The sequence below is a fragment of the Protopterus annectens genome, chromosome 11.part0 (genome assembly GCF_019279795.1).
Source record: "Protopterus annectens isolate FY-2018-M chromosome 11.part0, PAN1.0, whole genome shotgun sequence".
Taxonomy (NCBI): Eukaryota; Metazoa; Chordata; order Ceratodontiformes; family Protopteridae; genus Protopterus; species Protopterus annectens.
Window position 1 is genome coordinate 495,642,479 of NC_056745.1, and position 15,081 is coordinate 495,657,559.

The 15,081-nt window shown below is 41.8% G+C and overlaps 1 protein-coding gene across 1 annotated transcript in view; it reads right to left on the reverse strand.

Moving 5' to 3' along the window:
* Positions 1-15,081, reverse strand: part of ZFC3H1 (zinc finger C3H1-type containing) — a 3,672,721-nt gene that overhangs the window by 956,100 nt on the left and 2,701,540 nt on the right. Inside the window, exon 22 of the mRNA XM_044087220.1 lies at positions 13,794-14,052. Coding sequence (XP_043943155.1) covers positions 13,794-14,052 — 259 coding nt within the window. The remainder of the gene's footprint in view (positions 1-13,793; positions 14,053-15,081) is intronic.

The window sequence follows — 15,081 nt, forward strand, 5'->3', positions numbered from 1 at the left end:
TGAATAGTATGCTAGGACTACTAAACATACAATCCTGGTTAGAAGCAGTTGCTTAATATGTAACCATTCAGATTAGCTGTCAATACATACTGTTCAATGTCTTTACAGAGGTCAAAGTTTTCAGGGAGATGCTAGGTGGTTTCACTTAGTAGCCCTAATGTTCAGAGACTTCCTAAAAGGGACAATGCAGGTAGCTGTTGCAGGGACAAACTGGAGCACAATGCTGGTGATATAAGGAGAGAGAAAGAGAAGATAGGAGGCTTAGAAATTCAATAATGAGTGTACAGAAAGAGTTGTTAAAACACAGTTTAACTTCAAGAACACCTTAAACAACAGTACTTTATGGTTATATCAGACTACTATAAATCAGTCAACAACAGGAGAAAATGTATGTTGCAAGCACAATTAGCGAGTCACGCTCAGCATTAAACACTTTAAGCAACAGTAATGTATGGTTCTAACAAAATAATATAAAGCACTCTACAACAGGAGGTAAATATATATAACAAGCATAATTAATCTACACCCAGCAGTTCTCTTTGAAAAAATGATTGCATATGTTAAAAAAAAGGAACTGTTACAAGAAACATAGCTAGACTATAATATTGAACTTTACTAGGTAGACTTTGAAAAAAAAAAAAGGAATATTGGTACACAGGGGAGAGCTGTTCCAGACAGCTGTGCGCTAAGGAGTAGCGCTCAGTAATGCAAAGTCTGATTACAGGCTATGGGATTACTGTCGTGATATTCATTGTGGGCTAAGAGCCTAGCTAAACCAGGTTAGGTAAATGCTGTTAGCCGTTGTAAACGTAGCGACTACTCTAGTAGGTCTCAGTTGCAGGGTGAATAGATACAGGTGAGAGCTGTTTTATGCAACCGAGCAATACAATATAGAGTTTCGTGAAACACGATGTATACCAGCTAAGGGATTAAATACACAATATACATGCAGTGGTATTAGATTAAACAAACAAGGTTAAGATATAGTGTAGGTAGCAAAATATGCCATACACATTGGAATAGGAGCCCTTAAAAGCAAAGCTAGTTAGGGTGGAGCAGGTAGCAGGCTCCGTTGCACGTGGACCACGCTAATTATGCAGCATGGATTATCAGAGAAGGCTCAGTCGTCCGAACTACATGGGAGTCAAAATATATCTACCAACAACGATCTATAGGAGCCTTGTCTTGATGTTGTTAATGTTCGCTGCTCATGAGATATTAGCTGTTACTCTTATACATAACAACATATCACAAGGTGAGAGCACACGGAAACAAATCAAGTTAGATATGTGCTGTAAGTAGACATCAATACCAGGGAATATGCGCTGCAGATACATGAAATATAAAATAAGACATGCGATGCAATTCGCGATACAACAAATGCTCAGGTCACAGTGGCGTTCAGAGTGAGAGCACAGTGAAAAACAATTACAAGGCTGAATAAGGGGCTGTGGTGGGTATAGTCCGCTTCAAACACCAAGTACTTCGGACAACCTACGCTACAAGTAGCGTGCACAGAAACGCTGAGTTAGCGTAAATATTCAAAAGCAAAATCAAGTGCATACAAGCGGTCATGAAGTTAGAGTCCTTCCCTTCAATTTGTTCTGGTACTGCTGTAAACCTCAAGCTTTCTGTGTGACCTATCCTTGAGTTCAGCCAGTTTCTGTGGCATTTGTTCTTTCTTTAATTTCTGTTCCACCATTTTATTTCCTCTCCATTTCAGTAGTTTGCATACCAGTTATTTTCTCTGAATACCTGGTGAAACCATCTTTTATTTCCTGAAGCCTTGTGTTTTACATATATGTGGTTTGTGTGTGTGTGTGTGTGTGTGTGTGTGTGTGTCTCTCTCTCTCTCTATATATATATATATATATATATATATATATATATATATATATATATATATATTTATATTATACACACACATGCACTCTATGGTAACAGAGAAATTTTCTCCTTCACCTGCTTTTCTCATTTCTGTTCCACAATGTTTTTTGTCCTCTTGAGTTTTGACAGTTCTCTTTTTTACTTCACTTTTTTATATTTGTGTTGCCTTCTGGATGTCAAGCAAACTTCAGCTATTAGTTTTTATTAACAACTTATAGCAGTTTTGTAGGCTTCTGCTTTTAATGGTTCTTAGCCAAAGGCTTTCTTTTTAGCTACTTACAGTACCCACCAACATCTTGAGATCCCCCCATATCAACATGACTGAGGCATTTTTTTTTTGACATACTTCACGATCAGCTGCTATTGCCAAGACAGAGCAAATTCATTACAAGTCTCATTACGCTTCTTTCAAAGTAAACCTTGAAATAAAACTTTGACAGTAATCAGGAATTAGAATTGTAAACCTTTCTTTTGTTAATTTGGTTCTTATGAGAAATATATTCTACTGTAAACCTGCAGTAAATGCTGACATCTTTGCTTTACTCTACTACAACAGCTTCTTTGTGTTTCTTAATTGTTTTGAGGGAAGAACAGCTAGCAAGGGAGACGGCATGTGTCTAATGTGATCAGCTGCACAGATGTTAGGGACTCGCTGGACAGTCCTATGGCCCAAACCTTCCCTTAAAAGGGAGAGGATCAAGTGTACCATGACCAGTGCAGTCTTCTGCTTGTAGTAATGTGATTTTTACACTGCTTTAACATTTTTCTCTGTATATGCCAGTGATACTACAAGGTGTGGGAGTGAAACAGGAAATACAATGGACTGACTCTCACTTCAGTGACTGGTCTAAGTCCGCACACTCTTCACCCCAAATGTCTCCATTGTTTTTTCAATCTCTACTGAGGAGACTGACTGGAATAAGCATTCAGTACACATACATGCCCCTCCATTCCCACCCTAACAGAAGCAAGTAGGCAATGGCACCTCATTCTCCTCCCACCCTCAGTCAGCTCTTTCAGTGCTGGGGTTGCTATTCAAGTCCAGGACATTTTAACCATTACCAAGTTTCAATCCCTACACTATTCAGCAGACTAGAAACTACAATATTCTTGCTGGCTCTGTATCTTATTAACTACATGATCCATTTAACAGCTTCTAAAGTCTAGGAAAACAGTAAGCATGGATGATGATTCAAAGGTAACAGGCATTTCAGCACTGTAACAGCTAGCAAGGTTCAAGAAATGACCAACACGCTATAACAGCAGCTTTTCAACTCTGTGATATAATATAACCTGTTTTCTGAAGGACAAATAATGTCAGACTATTTTGGGATTGCTACATTAGACTCTGGATAAAGGCTAACAAACAGTGGGTAAGAAGCAGAATGACCCAAAGAAAGGTCTCTTTTTCTACGACTTTACATAATTTTCATATGAGGGAGTACTGGGTCCTCAATGACCAACATGTTGCTGGCTATATATGTGCAGAAGAATTGCAATGAATGAGGGATTATGCTCTGGGGAACACTAAGGAATAACGCTGTCCCAGTCTAGCTACTCTTTAAAGAGGTATCAGAAGGATATTGCCAGTTTGGTATCTTAACCTTGCTCCAGAGATAAGCTTATCTGTGCCTTTTATGGATACTCAGTCTTGCAAGACTGAGTCTGAGAAGATGTCAGGGGCAAAGCAAGGCCTGGCAGAAATCTAGCCACCTGCAATGGTCTTAAAAGTAGACATGACAGACAATATGTTGTATGATCTCCACAAAGACACCCCCTCCTTATGTAATAATCAACAGTAAATAAATCTTCCACTAGTAGTACAGACAGGGTCCATGAACCCACTAAAAAATTCACAACAGCAACCAGAAAAGACTGAAGGTCTGCAACAGTGAACACGACAATATAAAAAATGAACTTCCAAACCAACACAGCTGTAAAACACTTTATTAAAATAAACAAACAAATGGTAGCACTTTCATGAATAACTCACTTCTTCAGAACAAATATAGGACATGACAATGCCTCTGTCACACATCCCGAAACACAATGGGTTGGAAGACTTCAACCAGCAAGTTAAACTGAATGAAATGGTGTCAGCAGGATCTGAAATCAAGTTCCTGATCCTTGAAACTATCGTCATCCCTGAGAACCATGGAGGGACAAAAGACATAGCAGTTATGTTTCACGAGATTACTGGAATGTCACAATAGCAATAACCACTGAGCAGTAAGTCAGTAAAGATTAGCAAGAACAGCACTCATTGTTGAGGTACTGATGTAATTCTTTTCCTGCTTTTGGGAAGAAGCATTAGGAGCAGGACACTGCCTACACTGAGGGAAAGCTGTGCAAATAAACAAGTCCCAAATTTGTGTGATAAGCAAGGTTACATTGCACAAGGGAAATTTCTTCCACAAGGAGCATCATCCTCAGAGTTGACTACATTAATTAGTGCCCACTGAACTGGACATTAGAGGGGGACTCCACCCCCCCCCCCCACAAAAAATAAATAGCTGTGCCAATGCTATTTAATACTGCTTTGTTTCAGAGAAATTATGTCAGAAGAGCTGTCTCCAATTTTCATGCCTTGAAAAAGAGTAAATGTGGCAATTCAAAAGAATTATTGTATAAAGTTTACTTTATTGTAGAAAACGTCAACAGTTTTCTGTTGGCAACATTTGGAATCTGGAGCAAATTAGAATTTGCAACCTCCAAAACAGAACACAGCCATACATAACTCTGCTGTAAATCTGGGTCCACCCATCTAATAGTCAATGCTAGCCTCAAAGTTAGACATAGTATTTTGACTGACCAACTTACTCCTAGGCTAGAAATGCACAGAATTCAGTTCTATCCCTCTAGAGTCTCTTGTTTATTTACCGGTGTATGCTTAGTGCCCTAGTGCATGTGTTTGTAAAGACACTGGATTTGCAAAGAAATAGATCAAAAAGGACTACATTGTTCATGGCTCAAAAAGCAAGGCAAAGGTCACCTCGGAGTAGCCAGTATGCCACTAAGTTACAAAGAGTTTTGTGCTAATCCACTGGTATATTAGAAAATGGTGAGTCTTTTCATATAAGACATATGCATAGATTTGTATATATGAAAATGGGCACGGTTTCCAATAACGGATGCAAACAAGTGAAGAGTACAGTGGTAAGATGGTTTCATCAGATCTGGAAAATATCCCCCTTGAAATTAACTGGGCCAGAAAGGAGGACTTCCTGGCTATGGTAGAAACATGACTGAATATGAGAGAGATACAGATTGTCCACATAAGTACCCAACCAAGTCTCCTATGAATGCACCAGTCCAAAGAGGAGTACCACATAAAATATGAGGTAGGAGCAGCTTTTTTACTGCACTTTTTTAATTTAGACCGTTTTTAGTACATCATGTATGCGCATCTTACATAGCCCTTGATGGAGCGGTGTATCATGCATAAATGAATAACGTGTGCTCAGGGCTTGCAGTCATCAACAAATATGATCAACCAGACTTGTGGGATACTGACTTAGATGTCTACAAAATGAATGCCAAACTGGAGAGAGGCTAGTACAGATCCCTATGACACCCCATTACTCAGAATTTTACATTCAGATAGGGTACCAGCAATGTTTACAGTTTAGGATCTGCTGAACTAAACCTTACAATCCAGAAGACAATCAAAGGGGTTATCTTAATTTTGTCTAATTTGTCAATAACACCAGCATGCAGGATAGTGTTAAAGGCCTTAGATAGGTCAAGATAGGAATTGCACAGTGTCACAGCCCCTATTTAAAGTAGTATACCAAGTTCAGAAGTCAGGACCTGCACTTTACAAAACCAAACTGTATAGGGTCTAGGTCACGCTTAAGTTGCCCATGTCTGAATAACTGGGGTCAGTTATGATACATTTTATGGCTTTGCAGATAAAGCTGATGGGCCTGTAATTTCTGTGGTCAACTGAGAGGCCACCTTTGTATAGGAGTCACAGTAGCTGTTCCAAGGCATCAGACACAAAATCCTGTGTATAGGCTGATGCTGAAAAGTATAAGTAGAAGCACAGACGGTGCATTCTTGGCATTGAAGAGACTGCAGCCTGGTATGTTACCGAGTCACACAGAAGTGCAATTTTTAGCCTTTGACATTTTAATCCATATTCCAAAGTGATTTCAGAAGAAAATACACTTTTGTGGATAAGGGGGTGACAACATGTGTGGGAGAGATAAAGGTGACACTAAATTTGTCTGCCAGCATATTAGCTATATATATTTAATTTATTTAACATTTGTTCACCAGGAAAGTCTGACTTGGAATGAGCCAATTTTCAGCAGAGGCCCAGGGAGAAATGCTCCAGACTCATGTCTTTATAACTCTAGTTTCTTGTCTGTACTGTCTCTCTGTAGCTATATCATTGGGATTGAGACGTGATTTTATAGATGAGATCATTGCTCTATTGCACATTACTCCTTAATTTCCTTTAAGAACTAAAAAAGATTTGCAGCTTCCTTTGGTGTCTATAGTGGCCTTAAGTTTATACTTTGCTTTACATTTTCTAATAGTGCTCTTAAATGCCTTGTTGTTGTGTTTCAGTATGGTCTTGGGGTGTGTGTTGGGGGTGGGGTGGATTTCTTATGACTTTTCATTATTTTCTTTTGTTATTCTGCATATTAATACAGGAGTTCCACCAGAGACATTTACTACAGATATACCACTATATTTAGGACATATGGAGATTTTTCTATGCAGCTATTTAGGTCCTGGTGAAATGTTCCTGGGACCTACCTAACCTGCATCAAACATTATACATCATTATCATCAGTAAACAAACAATAGAAACTGCAACCTGAAATATGGAACATTACCCAAAAATCGTTCTCCTCTGTAGAAACCTGGCTCAAAGAATCAAATCTCCTGGCTCAAGCCCAAGAAAACAAAGTTAATGCTTTTTACCTCAAAAAGTTGTCAAAATCAAAAGCAATCTTTTACCATAGTCAGCAAATAATAATGTCATTGAAACCGTAACTCACAGTAAACTTCTAAGTATTATAATAGATGGCAATCTCAAATATGACCAGCATATAATGCACCCCATTAAATATACACAACAGAAAGGTACAGTTTTGTACCTACCATAAATGTAGATGTTCGAAGATCCACATTGCTGCAGTCCTTACACTTGGGTAGTCCGCTGTCCTCGGTCGGCCCGGATATCAAAGTATAAGGCTGACGTCGGTCAAGGCGCATTAGACTGACATCAGGACGTCAGGGTACAAATGCGCATGACCGACGTCATATCCTCAGTCTTTTCTTGCCCCAGATGTCAGAAGACCCTAAAAAGAAAGGTCAAAACCAAAAGACAGCAAACCACCAACCAACCACCCTTGCACTAACAATATGTACAATATATACAATATACACAATATTTACAACCCAACCCACACAACCACCTCTAACTACAGAGGGGAAGGAGGGAGGGTAAATTGGACTGCAGCAATGTGGATCTTTGAACATCTACATTTATGGTAGGTACAAAACTGTACTATGTTCTTCATCTCACATTGCTGCAGTCCTTACACTTGGGTAGAATCCCAAAGCAGAGGTAAGGGAGGATGGCAAAACTATAAAGAAGCAGGAGCTGCCAAAATGCCCTGTAAAATAGCAGTGGCAAAACCAGCCCTAGATTTAGAGTAAAGTGGAAGGTGATAATGCTTAGAGAAAGTATGCACTGAACTCCAAGTAGCTGCCTCCAAAATATCTTTAGTTGCCCCCTTAAAAGCTGTCAAGTGGCAGTAGCCCTAGTGGAATGAGGCCTAATCCCAGCTGGAATTTCCTTGCCATGATGGGAATAACAGAAAGCAATGCAAAACCCAATCCACTTAGAAATAGTTTGTTTTGACACAGGCTTGCCCTGAGAACTCAAAGCAAAAGAAACAAATAACTGCTGAGACTGCCTGAACCCTTTAGTTCTGCTCAAATAATATCGCAACTGCCTGTGTACATCTAAAGTGTGCAAAATCTTTTCCCCTTTATTTTGGGGATTTGCATAAAAAGTAGGCAAATGAATAGTTTGGTTTAAAGCCACACTAGAAACCACTTTAGGCATAAAGGAAGGATTAGTACGCAAAGATACCCTATCCTTATGGAAAATTAAGAAAGGCTCCACCGCCATAAGGGCCTGCAATTCAGAAACCCTTCTTGCAGAGGTAATGGCCAACAAAAAAGCAGTCTTCCATGATAAATATTTCAACTCGGTAGTAGCTGCAGGCTCAAAAGGTTGTAGAGTGAGTTTCTCCAACACAAAATTGAGATCCCAAGCAGGAGTAGGAGCTCTACGTGGGGGTCTTATATTCTTTGCCCCTCTAAGAAATTGCTTGAACAAAGGATGAGAAAACAATGGTGGGTCACAGTCATAGTGAGCCGAAATTGCTGCAGCATGAACCTTAATAGAAGAGAAGGACAAACCTTTGTCCAGTAACTCAGTAAGATATTGAAGAGCCACACTTAAATTAGGCTCAGTAACATCAAAATCCTTTGCTGCACTCCAAAATAAAAATCTCTTCCATTTATCTGCGTACACTTTCCTTGTACTAGGCCTTCTAGCTTCCAAAATAACATTCAAAACTTGCTGTGGAAGTTGAGACCCTCTATGGTTCAAAACAGAATATGCCAGGCTGTTAGGTGAAGAGAGTGAAGCTTGACATTGAGTAAATGACTGTTCTCCTGAGACAACAGGTGTGGAATCGAAGGCAAAGGCCATGGAGGTTCCCGTACCAGACTTTTCAGTAATGGGTACCAGTGCTGTCGAGGCCAATCTGGAGCTATTAAAATCATCTTTGGCTTGTCCTGTCTGACCTTTAGAAGTACCTTTGGGAGGAGAGGCAGAGGTGGAAAGGCATACACATGAAGATTGCTCCAATTGAAAGAAAGAGCATCCACTTTCCAAGCTGTGGGATGAAACCTTTTCGTGCAAAACTTTGGCAGCTGGTGGTTTAGTGGAGAAGCGAACAGATCTATGTCTGGAGTTCCCCATGACAGTCAATTTCTGAAATACATGAGGATCCAATTTCCACTCGTGGGGATCCATAATTGCCTGCTCAACACATCTGCTAAGGAGTTCTGTGCTCCGGCAGAAACCTTGCCTGAAGATTTAGCTGTAAACTGAGAGCAGTCTCCCACAAAATCATTGCTTGCCTGCATAGAGGATAAGAATGTGTTCCCCCTTGCTTGTTGATGTACCACATGACAGTTGTGTTGTCTGTTAGAATCAACACCTGCCCTGGAAGAAGTAAATCCTTGAAAGCTATTAATGCAAACTGGACTGCTAACATCTCCTTCAAGTTGATATGTAGATGTTGTAGTCTGGCAGGCCACTTGTCTTGTATCCACTATCCATTTAGATGAGCTCCCCAAGCTTTGTCTGAGGCATCTGTCGTTAGAATCTGACTCACCTCTGGCCGGGTCACAGAGTGTCCCTTGTTTAGGTGACATTCCTGAGCCCACCACAAAAATTCCTTTTGAATGCAAGGTATTATCTGAATGACAGTGTCCAGATCCTGGCAGTGCTGTGTCCATACATTTTTGAGATACCATTGTAGCTTCCTCATATGCTGTTTGGCATTGGGAAGCACCAGAATACAAGATGCCATGAACCCCAAGGCTTGAAGGACTGTCCTTGCAGTAATCCTGGACTGATGAGACAATTGATGAAAGTAAAGGGAGAGATTCTTTTGTTGTCCGAGGTCAAAAAGGCCATCTGGGATGCTGTATTCAGTCTTACACCCAGAAAGCACATGTCCTGAGAGGGTACTAGACTGGACTTTATTTCGTTCACAGAATACCCCAGGCATCTTAGCACTGCTATCACATATTCCAAATGATGAAGAAGCTCGTCCCTCCCTTGAGCCAGAATCAGGCAATCGTCCAAATAAGGATAGATCTGTATTCCTTTTAGCCTGAAGAAAGCTATCACTGGAGCCAGAACTTTGGTGAACACTCTGGGCGCAGTAGATAAGCCAAAGGGCAATGCAGAGAACTGATAATGAGAAGTCCCAGCCCGAAAACGCAGATACTTCCCGCAACTCAGTCTGATAGGAACATGAAGGTAAGCCTCCTTGAGATCCAAAGTTACCATCCAATGATCTTTGCCCAGCAGAGGTAAAAGCTGTTGTAACGTCAACATTTTGAACTTGGGAATGTCCAGATAAGTGTTGAGGATAGATAAATCCAAAATTGGTCTCCACGTGTTCCCCTTCTTTGGTACTAGGAACAGGCGAGAATAAAATCCTAGGCCCACTTCCGGCATAGGGACCGGCTGTATGGCTCCTATTTGAAGTAGCAGAGAAATTTGTTTGTGAGCCTCTATTCTTTGCTGAGGAGGAACGTCTGGCATGCCTTTGAAAGGAGGCAAGGTATGGAAATAAAACCTGTAACCTTGGTGAATGATATCCAATACCCATCTGTCTTGGGTAATTAAACTCCAATTTTCCTTGAAAAGTGCCAACCTTCCTCCCAAAGGTGCTGCCAGACGAGAAGGCCCTGGCAGCTGAAAAGGTAGGTCATTGGGTCTGTTTACGAAAGGACTGACCCCTGCCCTCACCCGAAGACTGTGCAGGTGAACTCCCTATTCTAGGCCTGAAAGAGCCCTGAGCTCTGCCCCTACCACGTCTAGATCTACCCCTAGACTGGGAATCATAAGAAGGATACGTCCACCCCTTGGTAGGCCAATTTCTACTAAACTTCGGAGGCTGAACCTGCAAAAAATCTTTAACAGTCTGCATAGACTTAGCCTTGTCTTCCATTTTCTTTAAGACTGCCTCAACAGGTGAACCAAACAACACATCAGATTGTAAAGGAGCATCTAAAATCCTTGTCTTAACATGGTCAGATAAATTCTGATCCCTCAGCCAGGCGTGCCTGCGAAGAACTGACCCAGTGGCAGCCACCCTAGACGAGGCCTGTACAGCATCAAAACCACATTGCAAAGAATGCTTACCCACTTGTTCAGAAACATGTACTAAATCTTGTAACTCTTTACACTCAATACCTTCCGCCAGAGCATCTACCTTAGACTTTAATTGAGAAAGTAGATAGTTTTGGTATTTCAACATGTGAAACTGGCAATTCAAAGCCCTCATAGCTAGGGTGGAAGAAGTATAGACTTTCTTTCCCCATCTATCCAAAGCCCTGGCCTCTTTATCTGGAGGAACCGGATTTTTAACAACAGAAGCCTGAACACCCTTAGGCCCTTGACTAACAGTTTCTGGGTCCGCCCTAGGACTCTTAAAAAGATACTTATGAGCTTCAGGCACCCTGTAATACCTATCCGGTTTAACAGGAGCAGGAGGCAAAGAATCAGGATTAAGAGAAGCCTCTGCAAACACATCTTCCACAACATCCAGAACAGGAGGTATAGCCAAGGGCCTATGCTGGGGTAAAAACAAAAATTCCCTAAGCCTTTTCCTGGAATCAGAGAAGTCCTGACCTTCCCACTTAAAATGCTCCCTCATGGAATGAAGAGTCTCTGAAAAAGAAAAATCCTCAGGAGGAGAAGCAGAATGTGTAGAATCATCCACATCAGAATCAGAATAAGGAGAATACTCCTGCAAGTCTTCAGCCGAAGACTCTGAAACATCCGAAGCCTGCTCAAAACTCCCCAACTCAGGCTCTACCCGAGGTCTCTTATCAGGAGGGGGCAAAGAACCTCTAATCAAAGTAATTAAATCTTCTGCCATTTTAAGCATATGCTTCTTGGGCACAGATCCTGAAGAAGTAGGAGTGACACCAACTGAAGCTAAACCTGGCCTGCCTCTGGGAGAAGCCTTGGAAACAGAAGGAGAGGGCCTAACCACCCTAGGAAGGGAGGGGAGTACAGAAACCTGAAAAGCCCCTTCAGCCTGACCTGCCTCCTGAGAGGCCACATCCTGCAATAACAAAGTCTCCCCCTGGGACTCCAGAGAAACCTCCGGCAGAACCACCGGCTCCACCGACACCTCTAAAGAACCGGCGTCCGGTACGGACGACTCTTCTTGCCTGGGCTTAGCTGCTTTATCCTTGCGCTTCTTCGAAGAAGCGGACGTCGGAGCATCCGACGGCATGTTATAATTACACCGCTTCCCGAAGACTAACCTGGCACAATCTAACCTTCTCTTAATAGTGCGCTTATTGAATCTAGCACAAAAGCGACACCCAACAACGTCGTGCTCAGGCCCTAAACAAGGAATACACAAAGTATGATAATCTCTATGCGGTATCTGTTTCCCACAAGAAATACAGTTATTCACTTTTTCTGACATCCGGTAAACCACTGAGGCAAGAAAAAACTAAAATATTCCCCAACGGGGTACTTAGCCAACTTTGACTTGGTCTGAAACTCCGAATTCGAAAAATTTCAGAACGCCGAACGGCACTTGCAACGCTGCTTCTGCATCGGACCATGCGGCAAAAAAGACTGAGGATATGACGTCGGTCATGCGCATTTGTACCCTGACGTCCTGATGTCAGTCTAATGCGCCTTGACCGACGTCAGCCTTATACTTTGATATTCGGGCCGACCGAGGACAGCGGACTACCCAAGTGTAAGGACTGCAGCAATGTGAGATGAAGAACATCTAGGATCCCTTTATAAGATCACTGGATTCCTTACAGATACTGCAAGAAAAACTCTAGCCACCACCTCCTTATTGTCAACTCTCTTATACACCATTACTATCCTAACAAACAAATATAACTCAAAGAAAGAAACTTGCCTCCTGCTACAATAAAATAGCTAAATTTGCCACATCAGTCTCCCTCATCAAACCCACCACTGCCATAGCTTAAAGAAATTCAACTGGCTTGAACTACAAAACTATCTAACATGTTCACAACTAACTAAAGCACACAAACTCATTCATCATCTAGAAAAATGCCCTGCACTGCAAAACTTATTACTGCGCTACTGTCCAGCAAGGGTCTTCCGTTCTCGTAACAAATTCTTATTACTTACAAACAAGAGGGTGGCCTAATGGTTAAGGTGTTTGCCTTACAAACACAAGGTGCAGTGTTTGAGTCTCACAAGGGATAATTGGCTAGGCTTAAAATGGCTCGCAAGGGCAATTAGCTTAGTACTAACCTATGAACCTATAATGCTGCAGGAGACTTGCTCTAGTCCCAAAACATTGCTAAGCTCTGGAACAGTATCTCCAAACAAATTAAACTCTCCAACAAACTCTAGTTTTAAACCACTGCTTAAACAACATTTTAACCAATCCTGGTCCTACACATGCTCATCACACGGTTAACACTTTGTGTTCACCATACGATGCCCTCCTTAAAAAGAATACTCTCAACCTGTCACTGAAATGACAAAATCGTTGCACATAACTGCTGCCTGTACAATCCACTAAACTGCAAGTAGGCTTTCTCCTTAGTAAATCCCACCTCTGCAAAATCTTAAAATGTATAAATGTAACTACTGTTTGTGTATAAATGTAAATAGAAATGCAACTACTCTATGTTTAACTGGAAATTAGTATAATGCAATGTAAGCAAATGCAGCTTTTCTACCCGGGCCTCTGCTGAAAATGGGTATTACCCAGTCAGATTTCCCCAGTAAACAGACAAAATAAATAAGAAAATCATAACACATCCAACTCAGACCACTGAAGCAAACAATTATCATCCTGGAAGCAGTTCCCAGTTGCAGGACACAGAGTAATACTAAAGAAAAAACATGAAACAAGGGGAGATGAAGTACATGAAGCATTACCCTTGACCAGTTGGAAACCAAGTTTTTGGGAAGTGCACGAAGACTAGGTTTAAAAGTGGTTCATAACAGATCAAGCAGATAACACTTCTCAACCAGGCCCACAAGATAAAGGGATACAACAAAATTCTTTCCTAAGTGTTAACTGGCTGGCTGTAAGAGACATTTCAGTACTTACTGTCCACCATGTCTGGTAAGAAGGAGCATATTCCACTGCTGTCTCACACATTTCCTGCAATTCTTCTTTTTTACCTCTCTTGGAGAAAAGCACAAGATAGTGACACCATAGTTCAGCATTCTCCTTATTACTTTCAAGTGCTCGCGCTAGAACATTTAAAGCAGAGTCCAAACATTCTGCACTGGATCTGTTGGTATAAAAGATAAACCCCTTAAGAGTAAAACCTTCATTAAGAATAAAGTTACACATTTTCCAAGTTCTGCAGAACGAAAGAAAAAAAAAAAAGCAGAAATACAGTAATTTCATATTTAATTTAAGAACTCTGGAGGAAACTAGTACCCCAAGTCATGCTTTGGGTTCCAACAAAAACAGTTTTATTGCAATCACTGCATCAGGACAAAACAATGATTAATGTCAAAGAAAGTACAGTTTTGTACCTACCATAAATGTAGACGTCCGATAGGTATGCATCTGCAGTCCTCACATATGGGTTGTCCTGCCTCAGGCAGCCCTTCGGTCGGCCGGATTCCAAAGTCTGGGTCCGGCGGCGGCTGATGTCACCCTTTCCCCGACGTCAGAGCGCCTGGGGTATTAAAGCGTCAGCCGACGCCATCTTCCCCAGTCTTTCTTGCCGCGTGGTGCCCGAAGCAGAAGCAGTTCGCAAGTGCCGGTCGGCCAGCTCCTGTAATTCAGCTACCGAAGACTTCAAAAGCTAAGTACCCCATTGGGGAATCTTTCTTGCCTCAGCCGATGTCAGATAAAGTTAATAATTGCTTAACTTGTGGGAAACAAATACCTCATAAGGATTTCCACTCTTACTGCCTCCCCTGCCTAGGCCCAGACCATGATGTCTCGGCCTGTTCAGCCTGTGCTTCCTTCAATCGACGCACTCTTAGGCGTCGGGCAGAGTTTGCAGAGGAATTTTTTGGGGCTAGTTTCTCCTACAACATGCCGTCGGAGACTCCGACTCCTCATTTAACCAAGAAACGGAAGGACAAGGACCGACACACGCGGACCGCGGTTTCGGCTGAAACCACGGCTAGGCCTACCGCGAGTGTCTCGGTCTCGGCTGAAACAGAGTCCTTGGTACTTCCGAACACCGAAACCGCTCAACCAACAACCTCGGCCCCTGCTGAGTCGGTTATTGAATTTCCTTCAGAACCTGGTGTCTTGGAAACTACCGACACCATTCCTCTAGACAAAACTAAACCAGCAAGTGGTGCAGCCAGGCTTCCTGCATCCATGTCCATAAAGGCATTCACCAGGGCTAAAGCTGCTAAACACTCAA